Raw genomic sequence first — 25147 nt, 5'->3', positions numbered from 1 at the left:
TCACTCTTTATTATTTCCTACCATGGGGAAAAATGCCACATGAAGAGAACTGTTTCCTTCAGGCAATGGAGTCCTTAATCATAGAACCATAGATTTACTTGGTTGTAAAAGACCTTTGAGGTCATTGATTATAACCGTACCTGTCCACTACTAAATCATATCCCTAAGCACTTCATCTGCCCATCTTTTATATACCTCCAGCTATGGTGACTCAACCACCTCCCTGGGCAGCCTGTTCCAGTGCTAGCAAAGCCATCCTTGTGCATCTTCATAATCCCTGCCATTGAACTTCAGGAGAAATAGGGAATAGGCATTTTGCTGGAGCTTCCCAGTGCCTCGGTGGTGCCATTTCAGCTCCTCAGAGGTGAGAGGCAGAGAGAACATGTAGTCCTGGAGAAGGGTAGTGCACATTTCACACTGTCTCGTTCACTTTATGGTATGCAATGGTTAGGATTCATCTCACAATATTAGCACATCTTAAGTTTGATACATTTGTACTAGAGTCCCTTTATAGTCAACAATAAAAATATGTGCTTCATATAGACAGTTCAGCTGGTCTGTCATGGAAGTCTGCTTCATTAGTCAGAAGTTCAGCTTTGACACTTATCTTCCCTCTATTTACAATCTTTTGTTTTTCTCTCCTGGCAAGACAGTCTTTCCCACCCAAGTCTGCTTCCTTCTTTAATCCAGGTTGCACCCTAGCCTTTTTGCAGTTGCTGTGCTTGCATTAGCTGTTGTCTGCCTACTTTGCAGGGGCCCTAGTTTTGGGAACCCCCATGACAGAGGGTTCAGAAAGCCATCAGAGTGAATTTCCAGGTCTGAGAAGTGGTTTCCCCTGTAAGGGGCAGGGGAACATTACTCTTCAGGTGCCACCTCCCTTCAGACAAGACGTAAAACCACATTTTGAAAGGTGCACACAGGCAAAGTGGAAGGACCATTCACTAAAATGAGACTACAGTAAAACAACAGTGACTAGTCTTAAAATCGCCCATCTTGTTTAACTGAGGTGTGATGACCACACAGTGAAGTCACTGCAAGCCTCTTAAGTTCTTCCACATTACTTGTCCATTTGACAAGGATATTTATATATAAGTTCCTGAGTACTGGAAGCATTTCTGAGCAATGTCCCCTTTTCACTACTGAAATGGTTGTTTTTCACTGGTAATTTACTTTCCATTAGCTAAGTGTGTAAGGCCTGAAGTCTTCTATTGTGTATACCCCTCAAAATGGCTACTGAAGTCAAGGGGTGCTGAACACAGATTAAGGAGAGAATTTAGTCAATATTTACAAAGCACTTCGGAGTATTTGGGCATGAAAGACATCATGTTAGGTAAATATTATTTTCATTATGAGTTAAATCCTGAAATGTGTACTTCAGAAGTTCATAATTTCTGAGCTGAGGTAGATACGTGCATATGAAAAGATTTTATTTAGACTAGGTTTGTTTGCTTACTTGTTGATCCTAAATGAAATTAAGATGCTTTCTGTTTTGTTTGGCTGAAGGAAAAAATAGCAACAGCCCTTCTTACCTCAAGTCTCCTTGTTTTCTGTCTGAAAAATCAAATTTGGGTTTGTTGATAGTAATGAAGGACTAAATGTCTCATAGTATGACATTTACTAACACAGCTTGCCTTTCAAGACATGGTGTTGTTGTGTAAGCCAGATGTAAGCCTGAGTGCTTTCATCCACCCTTTCCTGGAAACTGGTGCATCTCAGTAGTCAAGCCATATTATAGCAATGCCCAGTGGTGACAGCACACACTGGGGATGACTGTTTATTTATGTAAAACTTGTATATTAAATAGTTGAAATTGGTGCTGGTAGTAGCTGTCTACTGGAAAAAATGGAATATATTCTTCCACAGACCACTGATTAAAGAGCAAAGGCATAAATTTGTGTTCAGCTATCAGAAAAAAGCCAAGTAATTCCTAGTAGAGAAGTATAGTAGAGAATTCCTAGCTCCTCTGCCTAGACATCACAGCTTTCAGCTCAGGCTGGGAGATGGAGAGAATCATCAAGTCCACAAACACACTGAAGAGGACAGTACCTCTCTTTTCAGATCTGGTTTTCCTATCTTTATGTATCTCTCCTTTTTACAGTGACTGCAGTAAGTGTATCATTTATCGGTTAATAAGTTGTCTGACAAGATAGCCACTTTGTACCTAATTGTTCAGCTTATTTATGTATTATTGATGAGCCCAGACTTGAACTCTGCTTTCCTTGGAGGCTGTTTGATAAATCCGTCGGCTAATCCTATCTAAGACACTGAATTACCTGCTGTAGCGTAATACATTACATTGCTTTTGCTTTGTATTCTTAAAAGGAGGTAGTTATACATTTCCAATGAACTGTGTTTAACAGTAAAAAAATAAAATCAGATACATAATTCACATTGCTCTCTGTGTTAAAAAAAAAGATCTTCAGTGTTGCACTGCAATGCATAACACACTTCCTCAGCTTTTGAATCAATGCTTTTGACTATTTTAGCTTGTAAGCAGTCATGTAGCTAAAAGAACTTCTGAACTGCAAAATCATGATTATGAGTAAAACTATTAGACATGTCAAAACACTTATGTTGTGTATTGCTAATATGTTCTGAAAATATTGGAAAATTAATCACCTTATACTTTCCAAAGCAGTAGTTACTATTTCAAATAAATGAATAAGCCACCAAATTAATTTTCTATCAAAACATGAATCTAATGACAGCACATTTTTGTACTGTGTTATTATTTCTGAACTTTTGACTTGTAGGCGCTGACATAAGGGAATGCTGAGAGTATTACAGGAACTGCTGAGCACGGGAAGAAACAGTGATACTGTATGACTAGCTATTTATGAATTCAGCTATTAAGAGTCTGGACTTCCCGCAAAACCCCAGAGCCTGTTAATACTTTTCTTAGAAGAATATAACAAACCAGGTTGTTACTGACACCAGAAGAATGGCACCATGCTGGATGTGTGAGCCCATTTAATGTTTTCCTTAAAACTGAGAAAAAAAGGAATCTGCACCTTAAGTAGAGCCTCATTTCCTGAGGCTGATCAATGGATGTTCTGCTCAATGTTAGTCTTTAAATCAGTTGAATTATAGCAGCATAGACCCAGATCAGTAAAGGACCTGTGTGTGAAAAGATGTTTCATTCTGATTTGCATTCAAATCAGGGACATTTTACTCCATCAGCAAATATACCATTGTTTTAACTGGTGCTTTGTGTGCCCTTTAATGCCTTGGTAATGTTTATGCGGCTGTTTCTGCTGGGGTTGTATGTTCTGCAAACCAGAAAATGATTTGCCCATTTGATTTTCTCTGTTCCCTCTTTTTTTTTTTTAACCTAATAAACACAGAATTAAGTTATTCTAGACTGGGAAAGTTTAGTTCAGAAATGTGTTTGACCATCTGAAGAAAGTTTACTCCCAGTATATACAGTAGAGACATAATCTTAGGTATGGCTATCAAAGCCATAGTTTTCAGTGGGTTGTTCCATAACTTTAAAACTGCTAATATGCATTTCAGCCTTCTAAAAACAAAGAAGATTTTAAAAGAAAAATTATTCAAACCATTTATTTCAGGTTTAATGTGCACTCATTGAATGGTTTTTGGGCATAAAAGGTTTTGATAAAAGGTTTTTGTCACAGATTTTATCAAATCCAGAGGGCCGTGTATTAATAATTTAGTAGCTTATACAGAGAGGTGAGAGAAAATAATATGGGGCATAAAATGATAAGGCATATTTTCCGTGACATTACTGTTGTAGACTACTTTTATTGATTAGTAAAAGGGCTAAACATCCTGACTAGGCTGCAAGGCTGCTGAAGTTAAACAACAATTATTGTACAATTGGGTAAAACAGAAGCAGATATTGTGATGCTGTGGGGAAAATTAAACATCAAAAGCTAATAAGAAGCCATTTTATATCACGAAAGCATACAAATAGCTCCATCAAGCTTTAATGACATTGTTATAGTATACATTTATTTAAAAATTATGTTTGCTCATTAACAGTGTTTATAACATAGACTGTTATAATTATAGTAGGATTAGCAAATACTAAGTTTTGCTTCTATTTCAGTGCACTGAATGCACAAGCTGCACTGTGTGAGTCATAGGATAATCTGTCTAAAAAGCAGCATTTCTGTATTTCAAAGGGTTTGTTGTCACATTGATATCGTGGTCCTGTTCAAAAATATTGACACCTACTTGTACGAACTGCTAGGTTAATGCCAGCTGGGGTGAGTGGAGCCTGTGGCCACCTTGTCCATAACTCTGCTCCTAGCCATGGGGTAGAGAGTACCTATGTCGCTCTGGGAGCTGCAGCATGGCCTGCCAGCAAGGAGCATGCACTGGAGCTCCTTTCACAGTAAGCAGTGCAAATGAAGCACTTTAACCTTGTATCTCTGCATGGCCCCTCTCCAGCATAACATAGCTCAGCTTGTTTTGCTCCTGTACTTCAGAAGTAGATCAGGCTGGACATTTTAGGAATTTTAAGAACCATGATAGGAATGGTTGGACTCGATCATCCAGTGAGTCTTTTCCAACTTAGTGATTTGATGATTCTATAACTTTGAAGTTACTTAGACTTGCAAACCCATCATTGCCAAGGTTTTTTAAGCTGTTCTATAAGAAGAGTTTCTCAGGGCTAGGTTGTGATTCCTGTTCAAAACTGGAAAGACGTATACCAGAAGGTAATCTCCTGAGGGAGAGGGCACTAAGATAGATGTGTGAGAGCCAAATTCATGTCTACATCATCAAGTATTTTTAGATAGCTAACAGCCACAAGAAGTGATATGGGAAGACTGTCCCCCAGTTTATGCCTGTGGTACACATTTGGTGTCCGATGGAATAGCAGGGTAGGACTGAATGAGGGTTTCCCACAGTGCTGCTGTGTGCTTGAATTGCCACATTCTTCTGGCAAAAGAGTCTTTTTCATTTTTCATATGCAAATGTTGAAAAGTCAGTTTCACCATAAGAGCCATCTTGGAAATACTTTATTTGAAAAAAACGTACAGCTCTGACTTGGGCCAAAATCCGTGGAGTTTAGATATTCAACATTTGTCATAGATCATGTTATCCATCCTGATTGTCTGGCAGCTTTCCACGCTACTACATAGGTCAGGGAAGCTTACAGAGGTTTCATTTACTAAGGGCTGGGAAAAAGTGAAGCATTTTCTGAATAATGTGGTGTAGGTAGGAAGAGCCTGATGCATACCTGCAGTGTGGATGAACCCTGGGAACAGAGAGCCTGTTCACATCTTGCTAGAGCACTGCATTCATTCTGGGCAGCAGGTGAGATGGTGAAAAAGACATCAGTAAAGGGAAGCACTCAGCTGGTTACAAATGAGGAAATGTTTGGAAGAAAGCACATTGTCTGAGAAGATTAAAGGAATTTAAAATAGGCTTCCTGAAGAAGACAGAATATCTGTCTTTAAGTGTGTTCATGAGTGTTATTAAAAGGTAGGAGTCATTAATCTCAGCAGACTTGAATATGGAAAAAGGTCTTAAGATAAAACAGTAAAATTTCTGAAGAGTTTGAACCCAAAGGGGGAAATGCATGGAAACACTGTTGCTGGAGTTGTGTCCAAGGACTTGATAATTGGCTTTTGCAGATGCTGTGTGAAAACTATTCTGCTGTTATTCAAGGGATGGATTTGCATGCCCGGGGAGCTTCCTCCCATCACTAACATGACTATCTCATAATGATATGCACGGCCTCTTGGAAAGACAACAGCCATAATGCTGATAATGCCAGGTTTGAGTAACTTTTGCTATCTTGATTTGCTGTGAGGAATGTACAACAGTAATAGATCCAGAGTGTATTGATGGAAAAGCAGCAGCCAGCACTGAGGGTAGCACTCTTTCTTCAAGCAGGAGTGAGGAGGAGGTGGAACATTTTTCATTTTTAAAGGGTTTTGGTAAGTGGCAGGTAAAACTATAACTTTATATTTTTGCTCTTTATCTTCAAAACTAAGGAAAAAATGAAATACATTTTCCAATTGTGTAGAGTTGTCTTTTTTGTGTGTGTGTTATAAGAATATATCAAATATATAAAGGAAACACCATTGCAGACCTCTTAACAAAAAAAAGGCTGTTATGAGTGCTACTTGACAAAATAGAAACAAAAGATGAAAACAATTGTGGAATAATTCAGTCATAAAATGAACTGTAATCTTGAAGGTCAAATTTTATCTTAAAAGGTGTAGAGAATGCATGTAGAATTTTTGAGAACTGGTAAGTTTTTTTATTACATCAAGGACACATCTTCACTGAAATCAATAAAAAAAAAAGTAAGATGACTTTTCCTCTTCTGCTTTTCAGTAATATTTTGAACATTTCTAACTGCATCTACTCTTGAATGACCTATTTTGGGATAGAATACTGCAAAACTCTCTGCACTGCTCTGTCAATATATTTCAGGTTGATCTATACACCATCCTAGCAAAGGAATAAACCAAGCTACAAGCCTTCTCAAGATTTTGAATCTTTGTTGCAACTGAAAATGTAAAATCTCATGTTGCTTCAAATTCCTATTTTGTACATGCATAGGGAACCAGCTTCTTGTTCGATGCATGACATTCTTCATTAAAATAATCCTGTTGAAATTAATGGAGCTCCTCACATAGCAGAGTAGCTGTGGATGGAAGTAGGGTTGTCCACATGGCTGCCATGGAAGCTTTCTGGTAAGCTGTGATTCTCTGTCACCCCTACAACACTTTTGTCATTTAATAGATGTTTGTGTTTTGCTAAATCCTTTCAATTAGTCTTTTTTTTATCACCATCTTCAGGTCTGGATTAGTTATGCCTAATAATGACCCCTTCAGACTGGGCTGAATAATTTGGTTTACCAGAAATTTAAGCTGATTCTTGCCATTTGACTTTGGCACATACTGCAATATTTTATGGGTGTTCCTGTGAATTTCTGAGCTCTTGGGTACTATCTCATCACATATTTGAATGGTGCTTGATTTCAAATACTTTAACACTCTCATCCCCTTCAACCGGGTTAATTTTAATGCATGTTACACATATGCTCAAATAACCTGATGCATTGGTCTGGAGTGCTTCAGTTCTTAGATGATAAAGTCTTTCAATAACTTTTTTAAATTGGTTTTCTGAGTATGCCATGGATTTTAAGTATGCCATGGGGTTTTTGTTCCTTATACTTTTAGAGGCATAGCAGTATGCAGGCAAGATTTTCTAGTTACCTGTCAATTGCTAACTTTTGTTTACTGTCAGGACTCTTTGTCATAGAATTTTCAGAACAGTAGTGGAAATTTGCTTGTGCTTTTGTTGTTAGTGTTGTTCTGCTCCATTTTATTTCTAAGATTCTGCTGTGTAGATGCAGATGTGCTTTCTCACAGGAACAATATATGCTCCATTCACTCTGTAAATAACGTAGTGGGTCAAATTCTGTCCATGGGTCCCTGCACACAGCTCCTACTGTAGACATGCAAGGTTTTGTCCTGCTTGTGCAAAACTCATTAGCTAGGGTGTATAGAGCATCTCTTCTGCCTTACTGCAACACAGGAGGGTCTGTGTATGGATATAAAAAACCCCAATATCTATATCTATCTACTCTTGTAGATCCTTTTTATTAAGCTTTCCTGTGTTTTAATACATAATCTGCCATTTAAAATGATGAGGCAGACACGAATATTGAAAAAAAAATTACTCTGAAAGTCCCTGTTACCTTACCATTCTACCTAATTCAGTTCCTGCCCGAATGGCCATGGCACAATTCAAGACCTTGTCATGAAGCTGGCCAGGTGTGTTTGGGTTGGAAAATATTACAAGCCTATAGGGCAAACAAATTTCCTCAGCTGCTGTAAGCAGAAAAAGGAAGGTCTAATCTTAGCTGTTCAAACCTTTCCACCTTATCACCCAATTTTCCCAGTGGGTGGCTACATCTGTAATTTCCAATGGATTGAGTAAAATAAAAACAAAAGCACTTGGCACTTTGATCTTGGTATGTTTATTTAATGAGTGTTCAATATGCAAGAGACGGTTTAGCATAGGAGCCCTGACTACAGTGCATTAGTTTGGGATTTTTTTATTATTTTATTTTATTTTATTTAACACCCAAGGTTAAAAGGAGCAGGAGCCCAGCTGAGTGAGTTCAGAGTTCATCTCTGCATGCTCACTGTCTTCCATTTAAATGTACACAAAGGACTCCTAGAGTACCCGCTCTCCCCTGGGCTGTCTTTGATACACTCTGCTGTGCCTGGACTCTGCCACTCCTTCTATCAGTCTGATCCTACTTCTATTAGCCCGCTGTGCTCAGCACTGTAACCTCATTCAGCTAGCACTCTGCATGCGGGCTAACAACTTCAAGGCTCTGTCAGGCATTGACACATGCAGACTCCAAGTGGGAAGCTAAACACCCCCCTTCACCTTCTCTCTGGTTCCACATTAACCTCGATTAAGTGCAGGAAAAATACTAATGCTATAGTGCCATCATTCAGGTTTTAACTACTAATGTATATTTAGATAATCACAGCCAGCTTGCCACCTTTGAGAACACACTCAGCAAACCCTCTGGTTCTTCCCCTTTCTCACAATGAGTGCGGTAAATAGTGAGTTGGCTTGGGGAATGCAATGGTTGAGGGTCTGAGTTGGATATTTATGGCACAGGCATAAAATCTAAGAGAAAAGTTCTGACAGTACTTTTTGAGGCAATAGCATGTGTTATAAATGGAAAGTGATAGAGAAATTATTTCATTCTAGGAGAATGAAGCAGTGTATTTTCAAAACATATCCTCTTTGAAACCCAGACTCTAGAAAAGACGTAGTGCAGTACTAACCTTATCACTCTTTGATCCAAGCACTGAATGTATGAAAATTTGTAGGGTGCTATGGGCAGAGAAAGTTTAATCACTTTTTCTGGTTCTTTCTAACTATAGGAAATGTCTGACAGCATTTCCTTGTGAAGCTGCACCCTCACTTCCCACTCTGGGGCTTGCTGCCAGTGCCCACCCACCTCGTGGCTTGCTCCCACCCTCCAGGGAGTCGTCGAGACTGGGGCAGATTCCTTCCCGACGCCAAAATGCCTAGCCCACGCATCACTATACTTGGATTAATTAAATACATCATACCCCATATTTTTGGTTGAAACTTTTTTGACAACATGTAAGAAAATAAAAGCATGTGGCAAAGGAGTTTCCTAATACTTTACTTCTGAAAATGGGTTACAGAATTAAAATTAACAACAATAATAATCTTGAGACATGCCGTTTCCTCTCTCATGATTGGCACATCAAGCTTTCTGTGACCTGGAGAGCTCCAAGTGGGACAGGACTTCTGCACGTTCTGCCAGTGTGCAGTAATCACCTTCCTTTGGCTATGCAGGGGCATCCAGCTCTGCGAAGAAATTTGACTTCTTTTCGCTGCAGTTCTCCATTCAGGCATTTTCATCCAATCTCATAGTCTTCCTGTACTCTCCTCTTCTGAAAAAAAATCCCGGAAGGAGGGAGGGAAGGCAGTAGAACAGAGGCAATCAAAGTCAATAGTACTAGATTGGTTTTTGACAATTTTCCTGTGATAGTCCTTTAGCGAGGTGTCAAGCCCCTTTCCTGGGAGTGATGCCTGTCTGGAATGCATTATGCTAACCTCTCTTAGGCAAATTTAAACCCATTTGGTACGGCATTCAAAATGGAGTTCAGGAAACAAAATGGAGTTTCGATTTAATACAGACCAAAACTGTGGTCCACCAAACTGTGTCAAGAAAGGGATTTTCCATCATGTAATAATGTTTACAGAGCATCTCTGGTTTTATCTTTAATGGTTGCCATAACAAGATCAACTATTTCTTTAGCATATCCATTTGATGATCTATGTTGTATCACATCATTACTTTAGTTTCATTTCAACAGCTCTGAGTCAAATAAAACATCACTGTGTTTGTCATCAAGCAACGAGACCATGTCCGCTCTTGGCATTTGGTTTAAAATAAACAAAATTACCTAGTTTTAAAGCTTTTTCAGGATTAGTGGCTTTTAGATAATGTAAAATACAAATGATATCTTTAAACTGTAAGCACTAAAATCACTAAGTCACTAGAAATAAATAATCTTTTTACACAATGTTATTGCAACATTTTCTTAACATGAAAGACAATAAACTGTGTGGGGCACCATCAGTGCAAGGGAAATGATGATTAAAAGGTAAAGCTTCAGTTTAAATTTAAATGTAGCTTCCAGTTTCATTTCAATATAGGAGAAATTTGTATTTAGATTAAATGATTAATGACACAGGCTTCGAAGATATGTAATATTCTTTGAAGAAATATGGCTGTTGAGTCCAAGCGGCTTTACCCAGAAGCTGAACTTATATACAGAAACTTTTACCTATTTAATCATATCTCCTTTTACTTTTTCTCTTTTAATCTCTACATTTCAGAATATCACTGTTGAGATACACTTGTGCACAAAACAGCGCCTGAAGTTGCTCCCCCTCCACACTCCAGCCCCAAACTTGTTTTGGCATTAAAAGACTTGTAGGCTAGTTTTCGTCGTGCTTTCCTGCTCATGGTGCAGTTTGAAAAGGTGTAGCACTATCATACTGTGCTGCACTTCAGTATGAACTAGAAGAAGCTCATAGATCTGTGTGCTTGTTTTTTGGGTATTCTTTTAGCTAATATAACTATGCCTGCAGAACTTAGGACACGTGCATATATACATACACGTATACAAAGAGAAAGCAAATATGCAATGTTCTCAGCAGCTGAAAACTGTGGATGAAAAAGGAGGAAAGTAAGCACTTCTCTCAACAGCAAAGAAGTGTGAGGTAGCAAGGAGACAGAAAGGGAGGGGACAAATAGCACAGATGACCCTGGCAATAAAGAAAGAGTGACTTGATGTAGAAGTAGGTAGCCTGTGGGGAGGGGAGGACACGTAGTTAGGCTGAAAGCCTGTATTGAATGTGTGCGTCCCTGTGGCAGTTGTCATCTGAACTAGCTATGTGAAGCTAATGCAGGTATGTCTCTGCAATTATAATCACTGTATATGCACGTGCAGTTAGCACTATAGAAATACATTTTGTTTTCATTTATCATCTTTGGTTTTCAACACCTTTTAGGGTTTTTTCTGCCCTATTGAACCTTCCCTTTTGTCTTCCAAATTCTTCTCTGTATGTATGGTATAATAAAGTTGGTGTCACCATAAGAAATTTCATTCTCTATTTGTTTTTGTGCAACCTGATTAGAATGTCTTTATGACATTGTCCACAGAGGGTTTTTCATTTAAAGAATGAATAAAAACGTAACCATTCTTGCAAGCTTTGCTACTTTGCAATCATTATTAAAAATGCTGACAGAATTGGCTGCAACCTAAGTGGGAGGATGAAAACAGGCTTCCTGGCTGTGACTACATCATATGACTCTGATGTGATGCCATGCTAATAGGAGACAAAAGCCAGCTTTGGATCTCTTGGTATATTCATGCCTGATAGAACAGACTTACCACTCCGGACATTTGCAGTGCTCTGTCATAGTAACAGTCAGCCAGTGTTTATATAATTATGTTCCTAGCTTACATGAATAAATTGTACTTAACAGCACTTGGATGTTTTGTGCATGCTGGGTGCTGAACATTATAACTTGTCTTAAAAAGGGTTTTTCTGAGGATGATTCTAGCTGGTCATGCCATAGTGTTCCCTGGATGTTTTTTAATAATAATAATTTAAATAAACAATATGATGCAATTCTGAATATATATTAAAACTACCTCCCAGATACACATATTTTCATATGACAATGCAATCATATTCTTAGTTTGCTCTCACCCAAACTTCTCCTGCAGTTATACTTTAATATAAGAAGAAATGTTGTCAAGAGTCGTTATTATCACACATCAAAATATTGTATTAGCATTCACTTTTAATAGATTAAAATGAAAGATTTTGAAATCTGCCCTTAATGATACTGAAAGATCTTGGAGACACATCGGGAGAGCTTTAGATGAAATGTCATATGATATATATACATAATACATAGTTTCATAAAAGACAGTTAATTTAACTGCTTGCCTTTGTGTTTTATCTGTTCCATTTGGATGAATCATCCACAGGTTAAGTGATGCTTGTGCAGTTTCTTTGCTTGAAATCAAGCACAGTGGGTGGCAAAGAAGTTTAGGAAATACAGGGTTCTTGCAGACCTGGGTTTATTGGTAAAAGAATACAATTTTGTAGGCATGGAGTATAAGATGGAAGAAAAATCGGGTGGTCAAAGGCATCTTTGGGTCATATCTGCTGATCTTCTGGCTTCCTGTCTGCGCCGGATAGTTTGCTCAAACTACTGTTGAATACATCAGCTCAATGGTAAAGCTGAATTTAAGGTGGACGTAGTACGAGTTAAGCTGTCTTGGAGGAGAGTTGGTGAGAGATGCCATGCTGCTGAGCCTACATGTTACAGTGCAGTGAATAAGAAGGTGAAATGATTCAATGTTCATTTGCATCGTTTAGTCACTTGTTTTGGAAGCTTCTGATATACATGAGAAAAACCAGTAGGAAGATCTTCCGAAACATTGGCGTTTTCCTCCCAGTTTATTGTTTGGATGTGGGATAGCCATGTTAGTGCAGGGTGAGCACAGATACAATGTGCTGCACCTGTCTCTGAACTTCATGTCTTTGAAGGCTTGTGTACCTTCTTTTTGGCTGGAGTGGGATGTGTATAGATAATCTGTATTCTGTACTTCCTTGGTAGCTGGGAGAGGAGATGATGAATAAACAACTCAGCATTGAAGTAAATGTTTTGTTTTATTTTAGTTTACGAAAATCATAATTTCAGTCTTATAAACATTTTAGTAAATACTGAAAACTTAAGTGTCTCCTGAGAATATCTGCTGTAGTATGTGCATGTGCATATGGTTTGTCATTCGGGTTTATAGGAGGTTCACATCTGATGTCCTAGGAATCACCAAGGAGCTGTGCACCACACTGCAAAAGACTGAGGGCAGATAATAATTTAGATAGGTGTAAACGTAGTACAGAATCTAATGTGGTAACAGTGTTAGTGTCAACTAGTATGTTACAAGCCATGTCCTGCAAATATAAACAATAACTCTGTACTACATCTACAAAGTATGCAGAAAATGAAAGAAATGCCCTCATATTCTTTGCAAATAAACATATGCAACGTAATATTTGAATTATAGCAATGTTTGCAAGGTAGTGTAGCAAATATATGAGGATAATGAGGGAAAATAAAAATAGGAGACTCAAGAAATCACAGTTTCCAGGGCAGACAGGACTACCATAACCAGCCAGTACAACTATCCTGTCCACAGAATTTCTCATAAATATGATATAGAATGCATCTTTTCTGAAAAAAAAGATATGTAACTTCATTTTAAAATGTCTGACAAATGATGAGTTTGCTGTTGACATAATGCTTAATTATCTTATAAAGTAAGAACTTGTGTCTTATTTCAGAACTGAATTTCTATAACTCACATTTCTCAAAACTAGATCTCATTATATCACTGTCAGGAAGGCTGACATCTTGCTATCAGACATCTTTCCAGAGTGTAAGTACCAATCGCAGTGATCAAGGCACCTTTCAGCCTTTCGTCTGACAAGCTGAATAAGTTGAGTTCCTGCAGGCCTTGCACAGGAGAGCTTGGTTTCCAATTGCAGGCTGTGAAATCTCCCTTCAGAAATTCACCTGCCCATCTGAGTAGAAGAAAAAATGCATTGCCCTGTTTTTCCAGTGTACAGGCAATCCAGAACTAAAAGATTTTCTTTCTCCAAAACTCTGCTTTGAATGCTAATAAATAAGAACGTTCTTGAATCAGAAAGATTAAATAAATGGCAAGCGTTAACAAGAAACGATAACAAAACAAGCATCAAACCCTGTTTTTGAAATCTAATACAACTATTACATCAAATTTTGGAAATACTTTGTTCCCTATGGCAGTTTTGTGCCTGTGGCAGAAACCTTTCCCACCCATGAAACTAGGACTTCTGACAGATAGGCTGTGACTATCTATTAAATAGCTCTGGCCAGGAAGGGCAGACCATCAACCATTGTGCCAGGAGCTGGCACTTCTCATTGCTACTGCTGCTGTTACAAGCATCATAGCCTCTGGCAAAGAAAGAAGATGAACAGCTGGAAGTCAAAACCTTTTCAGCCACCACAGCAAAAATTGGTAGAGCTATCTGCCAAAGCCACAGTTTGACTTTGCCACCTTGGTCTATTTGAATATATCTATCTTATACATAGAATATCCCAAGAAGCTCAGCACCAATTGAGAAACCTCCATGGCATATTTCACTGCCACCTTCTGTAGGAGTAGAGCAAACTCAGTAGGGGGGACTTATTAAAAATGCCACCGCATCATCAAAAATAATGGCTTGTTTCCAAAATATGTCACTCTAAGCATTTACAGAAGGTGTAAGGTGAAAGTTATTTCAAACAGAGCTTGTAACAGCTGGAAATTTGTGGTTGATGAGCGGGGATGGGGATTCCTGCTGTTGTTCATTTCTACTTGAAAGGTTTGAAAGGATTTTCCCTATCTCCTGGGTGGACACAGGGACTATAGTTGCCCTCTTGGCACTGCCACTTGAGTAGGCGTGACAAGAGTTCTGTGGGGACATTTTCCAAATTAAGTAAGAAATCAGGGGTTTATACTTCTTTGTGTTGGTACAGGATGAAGCTTCAGTTCTGACAGTTTTTCTTCATCTAGACCTTCAGGTTTTAATCAACTCCTTTCTACCAGATTTCTGTTACTTGTTAACTGTGGCTGAGGGGAGAAAAAAAAACAACAGAAACAGAGCTTTGTATACATTTCCAGAAATGGTATTTATCATTCACAGAAGGGTATTGTTGCAATTCTGATTATGAATGTTTACTTTATTCACACATTGAGCAAGCTATCCTCTTACACCATACAATCAGGAGTTATACTGTTTCATACATTTAGATGTCTGAAAGCTGTCTGGAAATGCATTTCCTATTTTGTGATACAGGAACATTTCAGTAGTAGGGGGCTTAATTTGTTTTGAAATTTCAACTCTTGTTCTGCTCAGAAGCTAAAGTTGGAATCCATTAAGATGCATTTTAGTGCAGTTTCTATTCTCATCTTCCTTTTCTCAGTAACTGTGCAATTCACTTAGTACTTCATTACAACCAACAGCAATATGTATACATGGTGCACAAAATGAGCCATTTTGTTTTAAAACAGATTGCAGATGAAAAGAAACCATTCATTTCTTGCTTGCTAGCTGTAATTACTAGAGTGCTAATTACTCCAAATCACTGACATCCAGGGTCAATAAGGATGACAACAGGAACATCAAAGACAAGATGCACACACGCAGTTAAAAGTCTCTAAAACCAGGCTGTAGTATTATTTTATAGCTAATTTATTTTTTTCAGCCAATGTTGAAAAATATTCGAGTTTACTGAATGTTTACTATCATTTCCTTTGCAGTTTGACGGTGAGAACATGTATATGAGTATGACAGAGCCGAGCCAAGACTATGTGCCAGCCAGCCAGGTGGGTTAATTAATCTTCTCTGCCTTGTTTCAAATTGTAATTAAACAAATTCAAAGAGTTGCATTGCAAATGAGTGGCACTATCAGTAACTGCTGCAATCAGGAATAATCATAATTTATAAACAAAGCATTTAAGCCTTGTTTCCAGTTAATGAGATAGAGCTGATAAAACATCAGAGTTGGCGTTTGTTGAAAGATACTACCTTGTTTCCTCTCCAGAATGCAAGCAGCTGTTTTGCCAGCATGATCTTTCCCAAACAGTTGTTTTACCTTCAGGAAATAAAGTCTTTACAGGTGCAGGTTATTTGTTTATCTGACTGCAGACAAGTTAATCATTATAAGCTACACATGTCACAAATAGCTTTAATTATCACTCATAGGCCAGTTATTTTAGGAGAATTGCTTTTTTAACACTGATCTGTGGCTAAGAAATGTGGGGTTAAGGCAGTGACCTGGTTTTCTGTAGCTTTCAGTGCAACAGATTTGATGAGATGTGGAATTTTTTACAGGTATTTTTGAGTCTGTTCCGTTTTGGAGAACTCTACACACTAAATTCTGATGTTAGGTGTATATGTAAATATCTTCCACCTTTCCACTAGCCCTAGGATACTATAGATTTCTACAAATGAAAGATTTTAATTATTTCTTAAAAAGCAAAAATAATTTAAACATCTTACTCTGCCTACCTGTAGGCATATCTACATATAGAGGAGAAATTTTCATTTATGTCACATGTTTTGGTTAGTTTAATTCTGCACGAGTAAGTGATGGCAATAGTGGTGCAGGTTAGTTATGTTTTGTCAGAAATGGCCCAGAATAGTCAGACCTGTGGACTGGGTCATGCACTATCTTGGGCCCACAAGTGGCTAGTCTCGTATACCACTTTCTAGCAAGGCTAGTAGGACTTATATGAAGAGCTCTCATTAGGTGAGAAATAAGTTTGCACGCAGAGTATACGTCTGTAGATGAGCAGGATGTCATTTAGGAATCAGCAGCTTTGGGAAGTGACAGTACGTACAAAGCTAATATGTCCTTATTAAATAGGGCTCTTCAGATAGCCGTGTTGGTCTAACTAATCATGATTAGTACACAGGTTTATCTGGGGTCTGGGATGCAGGAGGTTGTGTGAAATGTTCTGCATTACTTAGTCCAAAAAGTCTCTTTAAAATCTTCCACCATGTTGCTTCCCAGCCTTCTATTGGAGTTATTCCGAAATACCTTTAGAGACCAACTGTACTTTGTGTTAAGGATTTGTGTGTGATTGAACTTATTCAGCTAAGAACCCTCCAAGATCCTGAGGTAGTTTAGAATAGAACTGTTTGATTAAAAAATGAAAAATTATATTATTAATTTTTCTCTAACCATTAATCCAAAAACTGTACTGACAAGTTTTAGTATTACTATTAGATTAAAGCAGCCTAGTATCATCTCATTTATGCCTTAAGGGTTTTGAAGTGCAAGGCCTAATTGAATTTGTTTGAAACAGTAGAAATACAAACTCTGTGAATGATTGCTGTTATAAGGCAGCTGCTACCTTTCAAAGAATCATTATGTCTCTCTTAAATAGTTTTGAATAAAGAATTGCAAATCCACATTATACATCAGAATTATTTTTCTTCTGTTGATATTTTTGTACTGTGTATGCATGTAATTTAAATAATTTAAATGGCATATTGAAAAATTAAGAGTATAAGTTTTAATCTTTTATGCAGTTTCTACACGTCCTAACAAGCCCAGATCCTTAGAGATACTCATGCATCTAATACTGTTTTCAGTGGAAGTAAGGTGGTTAAAGTACTGTTAAAGGATCCAGGCCTGGATATTTTAAGTGTAAATGATTTTGTCTTAAAGAAAAAAAATCTATCAAATGTGACATTTCTGGATTCAAAGATGACAGAACCCCCTGAATGCTTTCTAAGGGGTAGGACCAAGAAAGGGCTTACAGGCTTAAAATCTCACTATGGGAAAGCTGAGCTTTTGGGTGTCTGGCTCCCAAGTGGAGTTGAAAGCCCAGAGGCATATGTTGAAACTGTCCTTTGCTGCAGAATCTGTGTGGCAAAAGATAGCTCAACTGCCAGGCATGTTATTTTAAGTTCTTACCAAATGCAGTCCGGTCAAACAGCCTCCCATGTCTGTTTAAAAGAAGCAAGCAGCCTTGGGCTGTTGCACACTCCTTTCTGATACTGTGGTTCTCTCCTGGTGCTTGCAACACTGCAGCATTTTTTATGTGAATATAGATTAAAGCCTGTAATAATATAGCAGTATTTTTAAAAGGAGGCAAAACACACACTAGGAATAGAAAGCTGGGGGTTGTTGGAAATCCTGCCTCTCTGTTATTTAGTTAAGAACTAGGACTGTGAGAGAAGCCTTCCTGAACCTGCTTCTGATGTAGATAGCTGCTACTCATTCCTCAAAGGAGCTAAGCAGCCTGCACTGACCGTATTGGCGAGGTCTTCACCAACTGTAATGGGGCATTATTCCTATCTCGGGTATCAACATTTAGTGGTCACCCAAAATTTGTGAACCAACTACCATTTCAACAGTCAATCTCTGTGTTAAAACTGGAAAGAATAGGATATTCGCTGTTCTGAAAACAAAGTACAAGAGATGATATGGTTTATTGGCAAGAAGGAGGAAGAGGAAAGGATGTGACTCTGTTTTCTGGTCCCTGTTTTCAGGAGTGTTTGTTCAGTTTCCATTCACTGTTATTGTAGATAAAACAAATAAGAAGAGATGAGAAAATGTTGTCTGCCAGGTGAAAGCCTAGTCGTGTAATCCGTAGAGTTTTCTTCTGTGTCTGTTTTGCATCTGTCCTCATGAGCCTTGCAGTCATGTGACTAAAGCAAGAGGAATGCAGGCTCACTTCCATTCCCAGTAACTTGGCTGTTTCTTTGCAATATCAGAGATGAGTGTTTGAATCTTGTCAGAGTGAGGAGTGAATTAATTTCTCCACTTTCCTTGATGGATGCACATCTGTTAACTAAAATATGAATCCCACATGTTAAGAGATGCACAGTGCTATCAGAAACCTTTATTCGGCTCTGATCATGCTTACTGAATCAAACATGAGCATAATTTTCTAATTTCAGAGGCTGACACAGCTTGTTTGGGAGTTAGGTTGGCAGTCTGAGTCATGGCATACAACACCAAAGACGAAGGGGTTTCCACTAGACTGTCTTCTGGATTATGTGACTCTAGAAGCAGGATTTTTGGGATCTTGATGCATGTTGACATGCTCATGTCCATGCTTTGAATCTAACCCTGAGAAGCTGGAGTTTGCTTGCTTTGCCTTTTCTCTCTGTCTTTTCCTAGAATCTAGCATTTCAAGAAATTTAGGGGCTGTAAAATAAACTGTGTTGCAGAAGAAAGTAAAATTTTGACATCGGAAATGTTTTGATTGCCCTGAAAAAGTTGCACTTTGCACTTCAGTTCTTTCTGTTTACTGTGAAGTGTTCATATCCAGAAAAACACCACCTTGTATTACTTTAAGGGGCTTAATCAATTTATTCCCTTTAGGCTAACATAAATAAAAGCCGAGCCATTGGACGGGAAAAAGATAGTTTTGTTCTTTTGCTATATAACATCAAACATCTGCATAGCTTGGTAATCCAAGACAAGTTGCCTCACAGCATCCCTCAACAATTATCATTTCTGTTCCATTTTCAAATCAGTACATGCTTTGGGACTTATAGACTAAGTTGCTAAGTAGCAACATATGGCTCACTACTGTTCCTGTGATGTTGCTGCAAGCAAATAGCATAATTCTATACTTGAAATGATTTTTGCAGAAAGCCGGTGCTGGAACTGAGCCAGAAGTGTAAGTATACAGTAAAAATTAATGATATTCTTTTAGTCTGTCCCAAAAGGCTGTTTGGCAATGTTGTCTCTGTGTACATTTTATATATATGTATAAGTACTGTATTCTTGGTTATGATATATGTAGTACAGGAGTCTGCACTGCAGGCATCTCCTAAATGAGTTATGCCAGCCATATTAACAAATGTACATAGTAAAACTACATGACACTTTCACTACTAATTGCACTTCAATCTGAAAATATTTATCATTTTAAAATAAAACTATACCACCTGCTCTGCATTTCAAATTCTCGTAAATATATTGTTTTCTTCCCACACCTATAATTGGAATCTCTGAGATGAATTCTTCTTCATGTAATTCTTTCTCCTGTAATTTGTGGGCCACAGACATCACAGTATAAAATTATATTGTTTATTTTACATTTCTTCCTGGACACAAAGCAGAATGTAATTCAGGACTCTGCTGCACAGAGTATTGCACACTTTTGTAGTCTTCCTGAGGCCTGATAAATGTTTAGGGTAATGGATCCAGCTGCCAAATCCCCTGCATGATCCAAAGGGAAAAGAGGAGAACTGTCCTGGAACTGATGGTTTGGGGCAGTAGTCCCATTGTGACAATAGGAATAAGAGATACCATGAGGCAGAGGAAGGAATACTGCTTGCATAGAGATGGTATTTTGCTCCCTCTCAGAGCTATGCCAGGGGGATCCATATAAGATATGTATGCATGCTCTTTGATGCAGTGGGCGCCATGGGTGTCAGAACTGTTTTCTCCTGTACAGCTCCAAGATAAAATGGGGTAGAATGACATCCAACAGAGAGATTTTTCATGTGTATAGGAAAGCAAAGGGTTCCTCTGCCTTTAGTAGCCTTATGCGCATGGTCATAGATATATCCCAAACTTCTTATTTCATGTTTATACACTAATTTCTTAGAGAATTAATGGGATGGCTATTAGTCATGTGAAGTGGGATGGATAGGTGCTACATAATAGCTGCCCTCTCTTGCTGTGTGTTGGTCCTTCCCTGTAGATAGACTAGAATTTCAGGGTCCTGTATCCCATTCCTGCCAGAAGATACAACTCTTTTCTCTTTTCTTACCACTGTTGAGAGCCAGAGTCAGCAGAACAAGGTAGATGTTGGCTGCCTTGGTGGTGAAAAGCAGCATTCTTACATGGAGAATCACTGAGAGGTCCAGTGTGATCCCATGGGTACATACTACCCTGAAGTCCAAGGCAATCCTGCCCAAAAGCTGGAAAGTCTTTGCTGATTAGTTGAGAGGCTGCTCCACAGTGGCAATATGACCTGGTCATTCTGCTTGCTGGACATGCTTCAGGGCTGTTTCATGCCATATTCCACCTCCCTCTTCCTATTCTACTATTATTTAATTTCAAAATTACAATTTTAATAGAAGGATGTCCACCTTTGTCTCCTCCATTTCTCTGGAGTAGGCTATGGATGCCACTTTCAAAAAAAATAATTGGTGTGTAGGTTTAAATGGCTTTAGGGAAAGAAAAACACCAGGCAGGTCTTTCAGATCCTGAATGAGTGGTTAAAGGTAGAGATAATGTTACCATACTTTTCCCTTTAGCATAGAACATAAACTTTTAATGTGTCTTGGGATCAGACATGGTCTGGATAAAAATAAATCAGTAGTTGCATTAAGAAGGCTGTGGTTATGTACATAGATATATTTGTATAGAATCATAGAATGGTTTGGGTTGGAAAGCACCTTCGAAAATTACCTAGTCCATCCCTCCGCCATGGGCAGGGACGTCTTTCACTAGACCAGTTTCCTCAAAGCCCTATCCAGCCTGACCTTGAATGATATGAGAGATGAGGCCTTCTCTTCTCCAGGCTGAACAACCCCAGCTCTCTTAACCTTTCCTCACAGGAGAGGGGTTCCATCCCTCTGATAACTTTTGTGGCCCTCCTCTGGACCCGCTCTAACAGGTCCCTCTCTTTGCTGCACTGAGGACTCCAGAGCTGGATGTAGTACTCCAGGTGGTAGGGTCTCACCAGAGCAAAGAGGCAGAATCATCTCCCTGTAAGTCATGCTTCTCTTTGATGTAGCTCAGGATATGGTTAGCTTCCTGGGCTGCAAGTACACATTGCCGGCTCATGTCCAATTTGTCATCCACCAGCATCCCCAAGTCCTTCTCTGCAGGGATAGTTATATGTAGGGATGGATTTTTAGCTTTAATGCAAAATGTATACGTGTGCACAGTTATGTATTCAAGGATATTTTTACTTTTTTCTCTAATCAAATGCCTCTACTTTATCCTCCTTTACTCAAATTTATTTTACTCATGTTATGTTCAGTAAGTATTGAACTTGTACTCCCATCACGAGAAGAAATATATATTACCTATTTATCTCTGAAAAATCAGTTACTTAAACATGCCTTTACTTAATGCTTCTTTCATTTAATGCCTATTCTGTAGCATGTGCTGTAAAACCACTAAAGAGGGCAAAATCTTTTCCCTAATGATCCTAAGCAAACATACTCATAATTACAGTTGTATAAACAAAGGTGTCCCTCTCCAGCCTTCAAAAATCATTAATGTGGATCTGTAAACTTGAATCATATCAGAAGCCTCTGCAAGTATAACAATTTTTTCATCCTTCTATTTGTCTTCTGGCTGTAGAAACCTTGCACTTATATTTTCTTTACAAACATGAGGGCTGAAAACTTTGTAATGAAAGCAGGTTTAGAGGGTAATTGCCTTGCTCCAGAAGTTTGGGGTGTTAGAAGTAAATGTCAGATACTGCACTAGAGTAATGCTAAAATTGTGAACTTGGCCTTGTTGTATACACAGTGATCCTGTGCATCAATTAAAAGTATTTTTCTTAAGACTGGCCAGTGGGAGGGAAGTAATGTAAACATTTCTTCTTGTCTTATCTGTGGCATCAAGATGATAGCAACTTCAGTGATAGGCCCACTATAAATCGATAAAGTAAAAATAACAAAAGCTATTATTTTACCATGAAAAAGGTAAGCAGAAAATCAATCATGAAATGATGAATTCTCTCTCCAAAAAGCCAGAGGTATTTTTTTCTCATATCACAAGAGAAAATGCACTGCATTTTACTGTGCATGACATGAGAGAACTTTCTTTTTAATGAGCAACCAGTGTAAAATATCCTTCAAAATGTTTCCCTCTGCTCCTTTATGTACAACTTTTTTACCATGTGAAAACAGATTATGGACATCATATATTTTAGTTATGTAGTTTCCTTTCCAGGAAACTCTACAGATCAGCAGTGTGGATGAATTATGGGATGTAACCATGGGAAATGTAAAAGGCAGTATTTTTCAACTGAGCTTCACATAAAATGAACTTTTTTGGTCCATAAAATGTCTGGAAGAATTACATGAATTTGAACTACAAATTAGACCAATTACTATTATGCTGTCCCTGTTGGCAAAGGCTGCTGCAGTAGAGTCAGTTTGACCTGGTGACCTCTGACCGAATAAACTGATAAGATGCCAGCCTTTGATTAATCTAGTTAGTTTTACAAAGTCTGGCATCTCAACAAGCCCAAACTAGTTACTCAAAACCAGTCTTCAATGTAACATTCAAATGATCATGCCGAGGAGTCCCAGAGGTATTCATTACAGACAAAATTGCTCTTGTTGCCTTGCATACAAGCTGAGTTTTCAATGGGAAATGAAAGGCTGCCTGGAAAAATAGGCCACCTAATTAAGTTAAACTACTCTAGCATTTGGCTTGACATCTTCATTACTCAAAATTAAAAAGATGCTTCACTTGAGCACACAAGTTACTATTGTTTATGTTGTTTTCCTCTTAAATTGGCTTCTTACCTAGAAGTCTTCTTTTCAGAATTATGTCTTGTAATAGCTTGCATATTTCTTGCAGTTTATAAAAATGTCTTAATAGGTGCTACACTACTGATAGTGGGTACGACATCAGTACAATTGAGCTTATTACTGAGGTCTCAGCAGTCTTACTGCTTACATGATACTTTATTAAGAGAGAGACACATCCTGCCAGAGTTACTTGCTTGAATAATCTTTACTCGTTCATACACTGAACCTTTCTTGGCCTTTTTACTATAAAGTCCTAGGTTCAAAACCTAGACGACCACTGATAGGAACTGGGAACTTTCATATCCCTCAGCTTTCAGTTTTTCTTGTGAATGCTTCAGGACTAAACAAAAGTAAAATTAGAAGAACTGAAAAGAGAAGCCCCACCTCTATTTTGATCTTCTTTTTCTTTAGCAGTGACATTTTACATTAAATCTTTTTTTTTTGAGGGAAGTTTCAACAGCTGTTTAGGAGACATATAATGCCGGTAGGACATGCTGTCCTTCTGAATACTGAGAAGCAACCTATTGTTCCTGGGCTTTTCTAAGTAAAGAAAAGAAAAGGAAAAATAAAAAAAGGGGCGGGGGGGGAATATTCTTTGTCCTTCATCATTTTGTCCCCTGGGTACAACATTATTCCATCCTTAGGTGTGTTTCTCTGGAAATTTTGACAGAATATTTGTCCCCTAAACAGAAATACTCAAATGTAAATCTGTACTACTGCTATTTTAAGAGCATTTAAAAATGTGAACATGTGAGAAGCACACTGTCTTGATTGCCGGTTTAGTCAATGATGCTAATGAGGCTTCTGACAGGTTAAATGTGGTGTATCATCTATATTTTCAAGCAGGAGGATTTGTGAAGATGTGACTCCTGTTTTGGGTTTTTTTTTTTAAGTTAAATTCTGCTTATTGAATATGCATATTGCTGGTTTTATTACCCAGTGCTTTGTAGTGAGCATAATTTAGGTATGTTTTGCAGAGAGGGCCTCTAAAAGATGTTTTATTTTTAATACGCTTTTTATCTCAAGCTGAAGAAGAATATTTAGCTAACGTAGTGACTAATTTAAACAATTATATCCTGCAGTGTTAAGTTCAAGATTATACCATAACTGATACTGTCTGTAGTATAGTACAGACCAAAATCTGTGAAATAGGATCCTGAGTTAACTTAAGAATCTTAGCTTTCATTAAAATTAAAAAAGCATAATAATGGTTTGCTCCCACCGTTGCAAAGAAAATCTTGTGAATATTCTCTGTGCCTCTTTGTCCTGGTCTGTGAACAGCCTGAAGCAGTAGCCATGAGGAGAGGGAGATGCTCTGCTTGTCTTTAGGTGGTAGCATGGTAGAAACCTGTTTGGGCGAAAGTCTCCTGTTCCTTTCAGCATCCCCAAAACACTGGATGAGCAGGAGCTGTGTTTATGCACCCCTAGTGCCGCTCTTTGGATGTTGTACTATTAGGACTGTCACACACTGATGCATCTAATGCCTTTCTTCTCAGGACAGAATAGCGAAAAGGGTGTCAAACAACAACCATGCTTGGGTCCCACCTGAGGATGTGCTTAGGTGGGAGGGTGTTGCAGGTAAGCAGGTAAACAAGACAAAGCTGCAGGGTGGGGCTCTAAGAATGCCCCGTGTGTGCCTAGGACTCTTGGGTGTTCCTAAGGAATTGCTTTGGGAGTTGATCAGTAGTTCTAAAAAAGCTTGTACTTCTCGTGTAAATTTACTCCAATTTTCTAAATAGGAAAAGGACACAGCTGGGTCTTTGTCAGAAGGGAAGTTTAAATGCTTTGATTACAGTACTGGTGTTTGCAGAGCCCAGGTCTTGTAATCTTTTATAATATCTATGCTTGTACTTGTTGTTATCTCTAAAATATATTTAAATTTAAAAGCTTCATTGAAAACATATTTCCAAGCAAACCACTGTAGTATATGCATAATATTAATGTAGTTAATGAAAAGAATCTCAACACTTGAATCTTAAGAAAAAGTCTAACCATTTATGTAATTCAGCTAACT

At 38.2% G+C, this 25147-nt stretch overlaps 1 protein-coding gene across 4 annotated transcripts in view; it reads left to right on the top strand.

The window, feature by feature from the left end:
• TOX (thymocyte selection associated high mobility group box) overlaps positions 1–25147 on the top strand; it is a 227415-nt gene that overhangs the window by 98188 nt on the left and 104080 nt on the right. For all 4 annotated transcript variants that reach the window (XM_069854146.1, XM_069854148.1, XM_069854145.1 and 1 more), the window contains exon 2: positions 15420–15485. In XM_069854146.1, coding sequence (XP_069710247.1) covers positions 15420–15485 — 66 coding nt within the window. The remainder of the gene's footprint in view (positions 1–15419; positions 15486–25147) is intronic.

This window comes from Phaenicophaeus curvirostris, chromosome 3 (assembly GCF_032191515.1).
Source record: "Phaenicophaeus curvirostris isolate KB17595 chromosome 3, BPBGC_Pcur_1.0, whole genome shotgun sequence".
Lineage (NCBI taxonomy): Eukaryota > Metazoa > Chordata > Aves > Cuculiformes > Cuculidae > Phaenicophaeus > Phaenicophaeus curvirostris.
The sequence above is the reverse complement of the archived record's forward strand: the minus strand, read 5'-3'. Positions and strand labels throughout refer to the sequence as shown.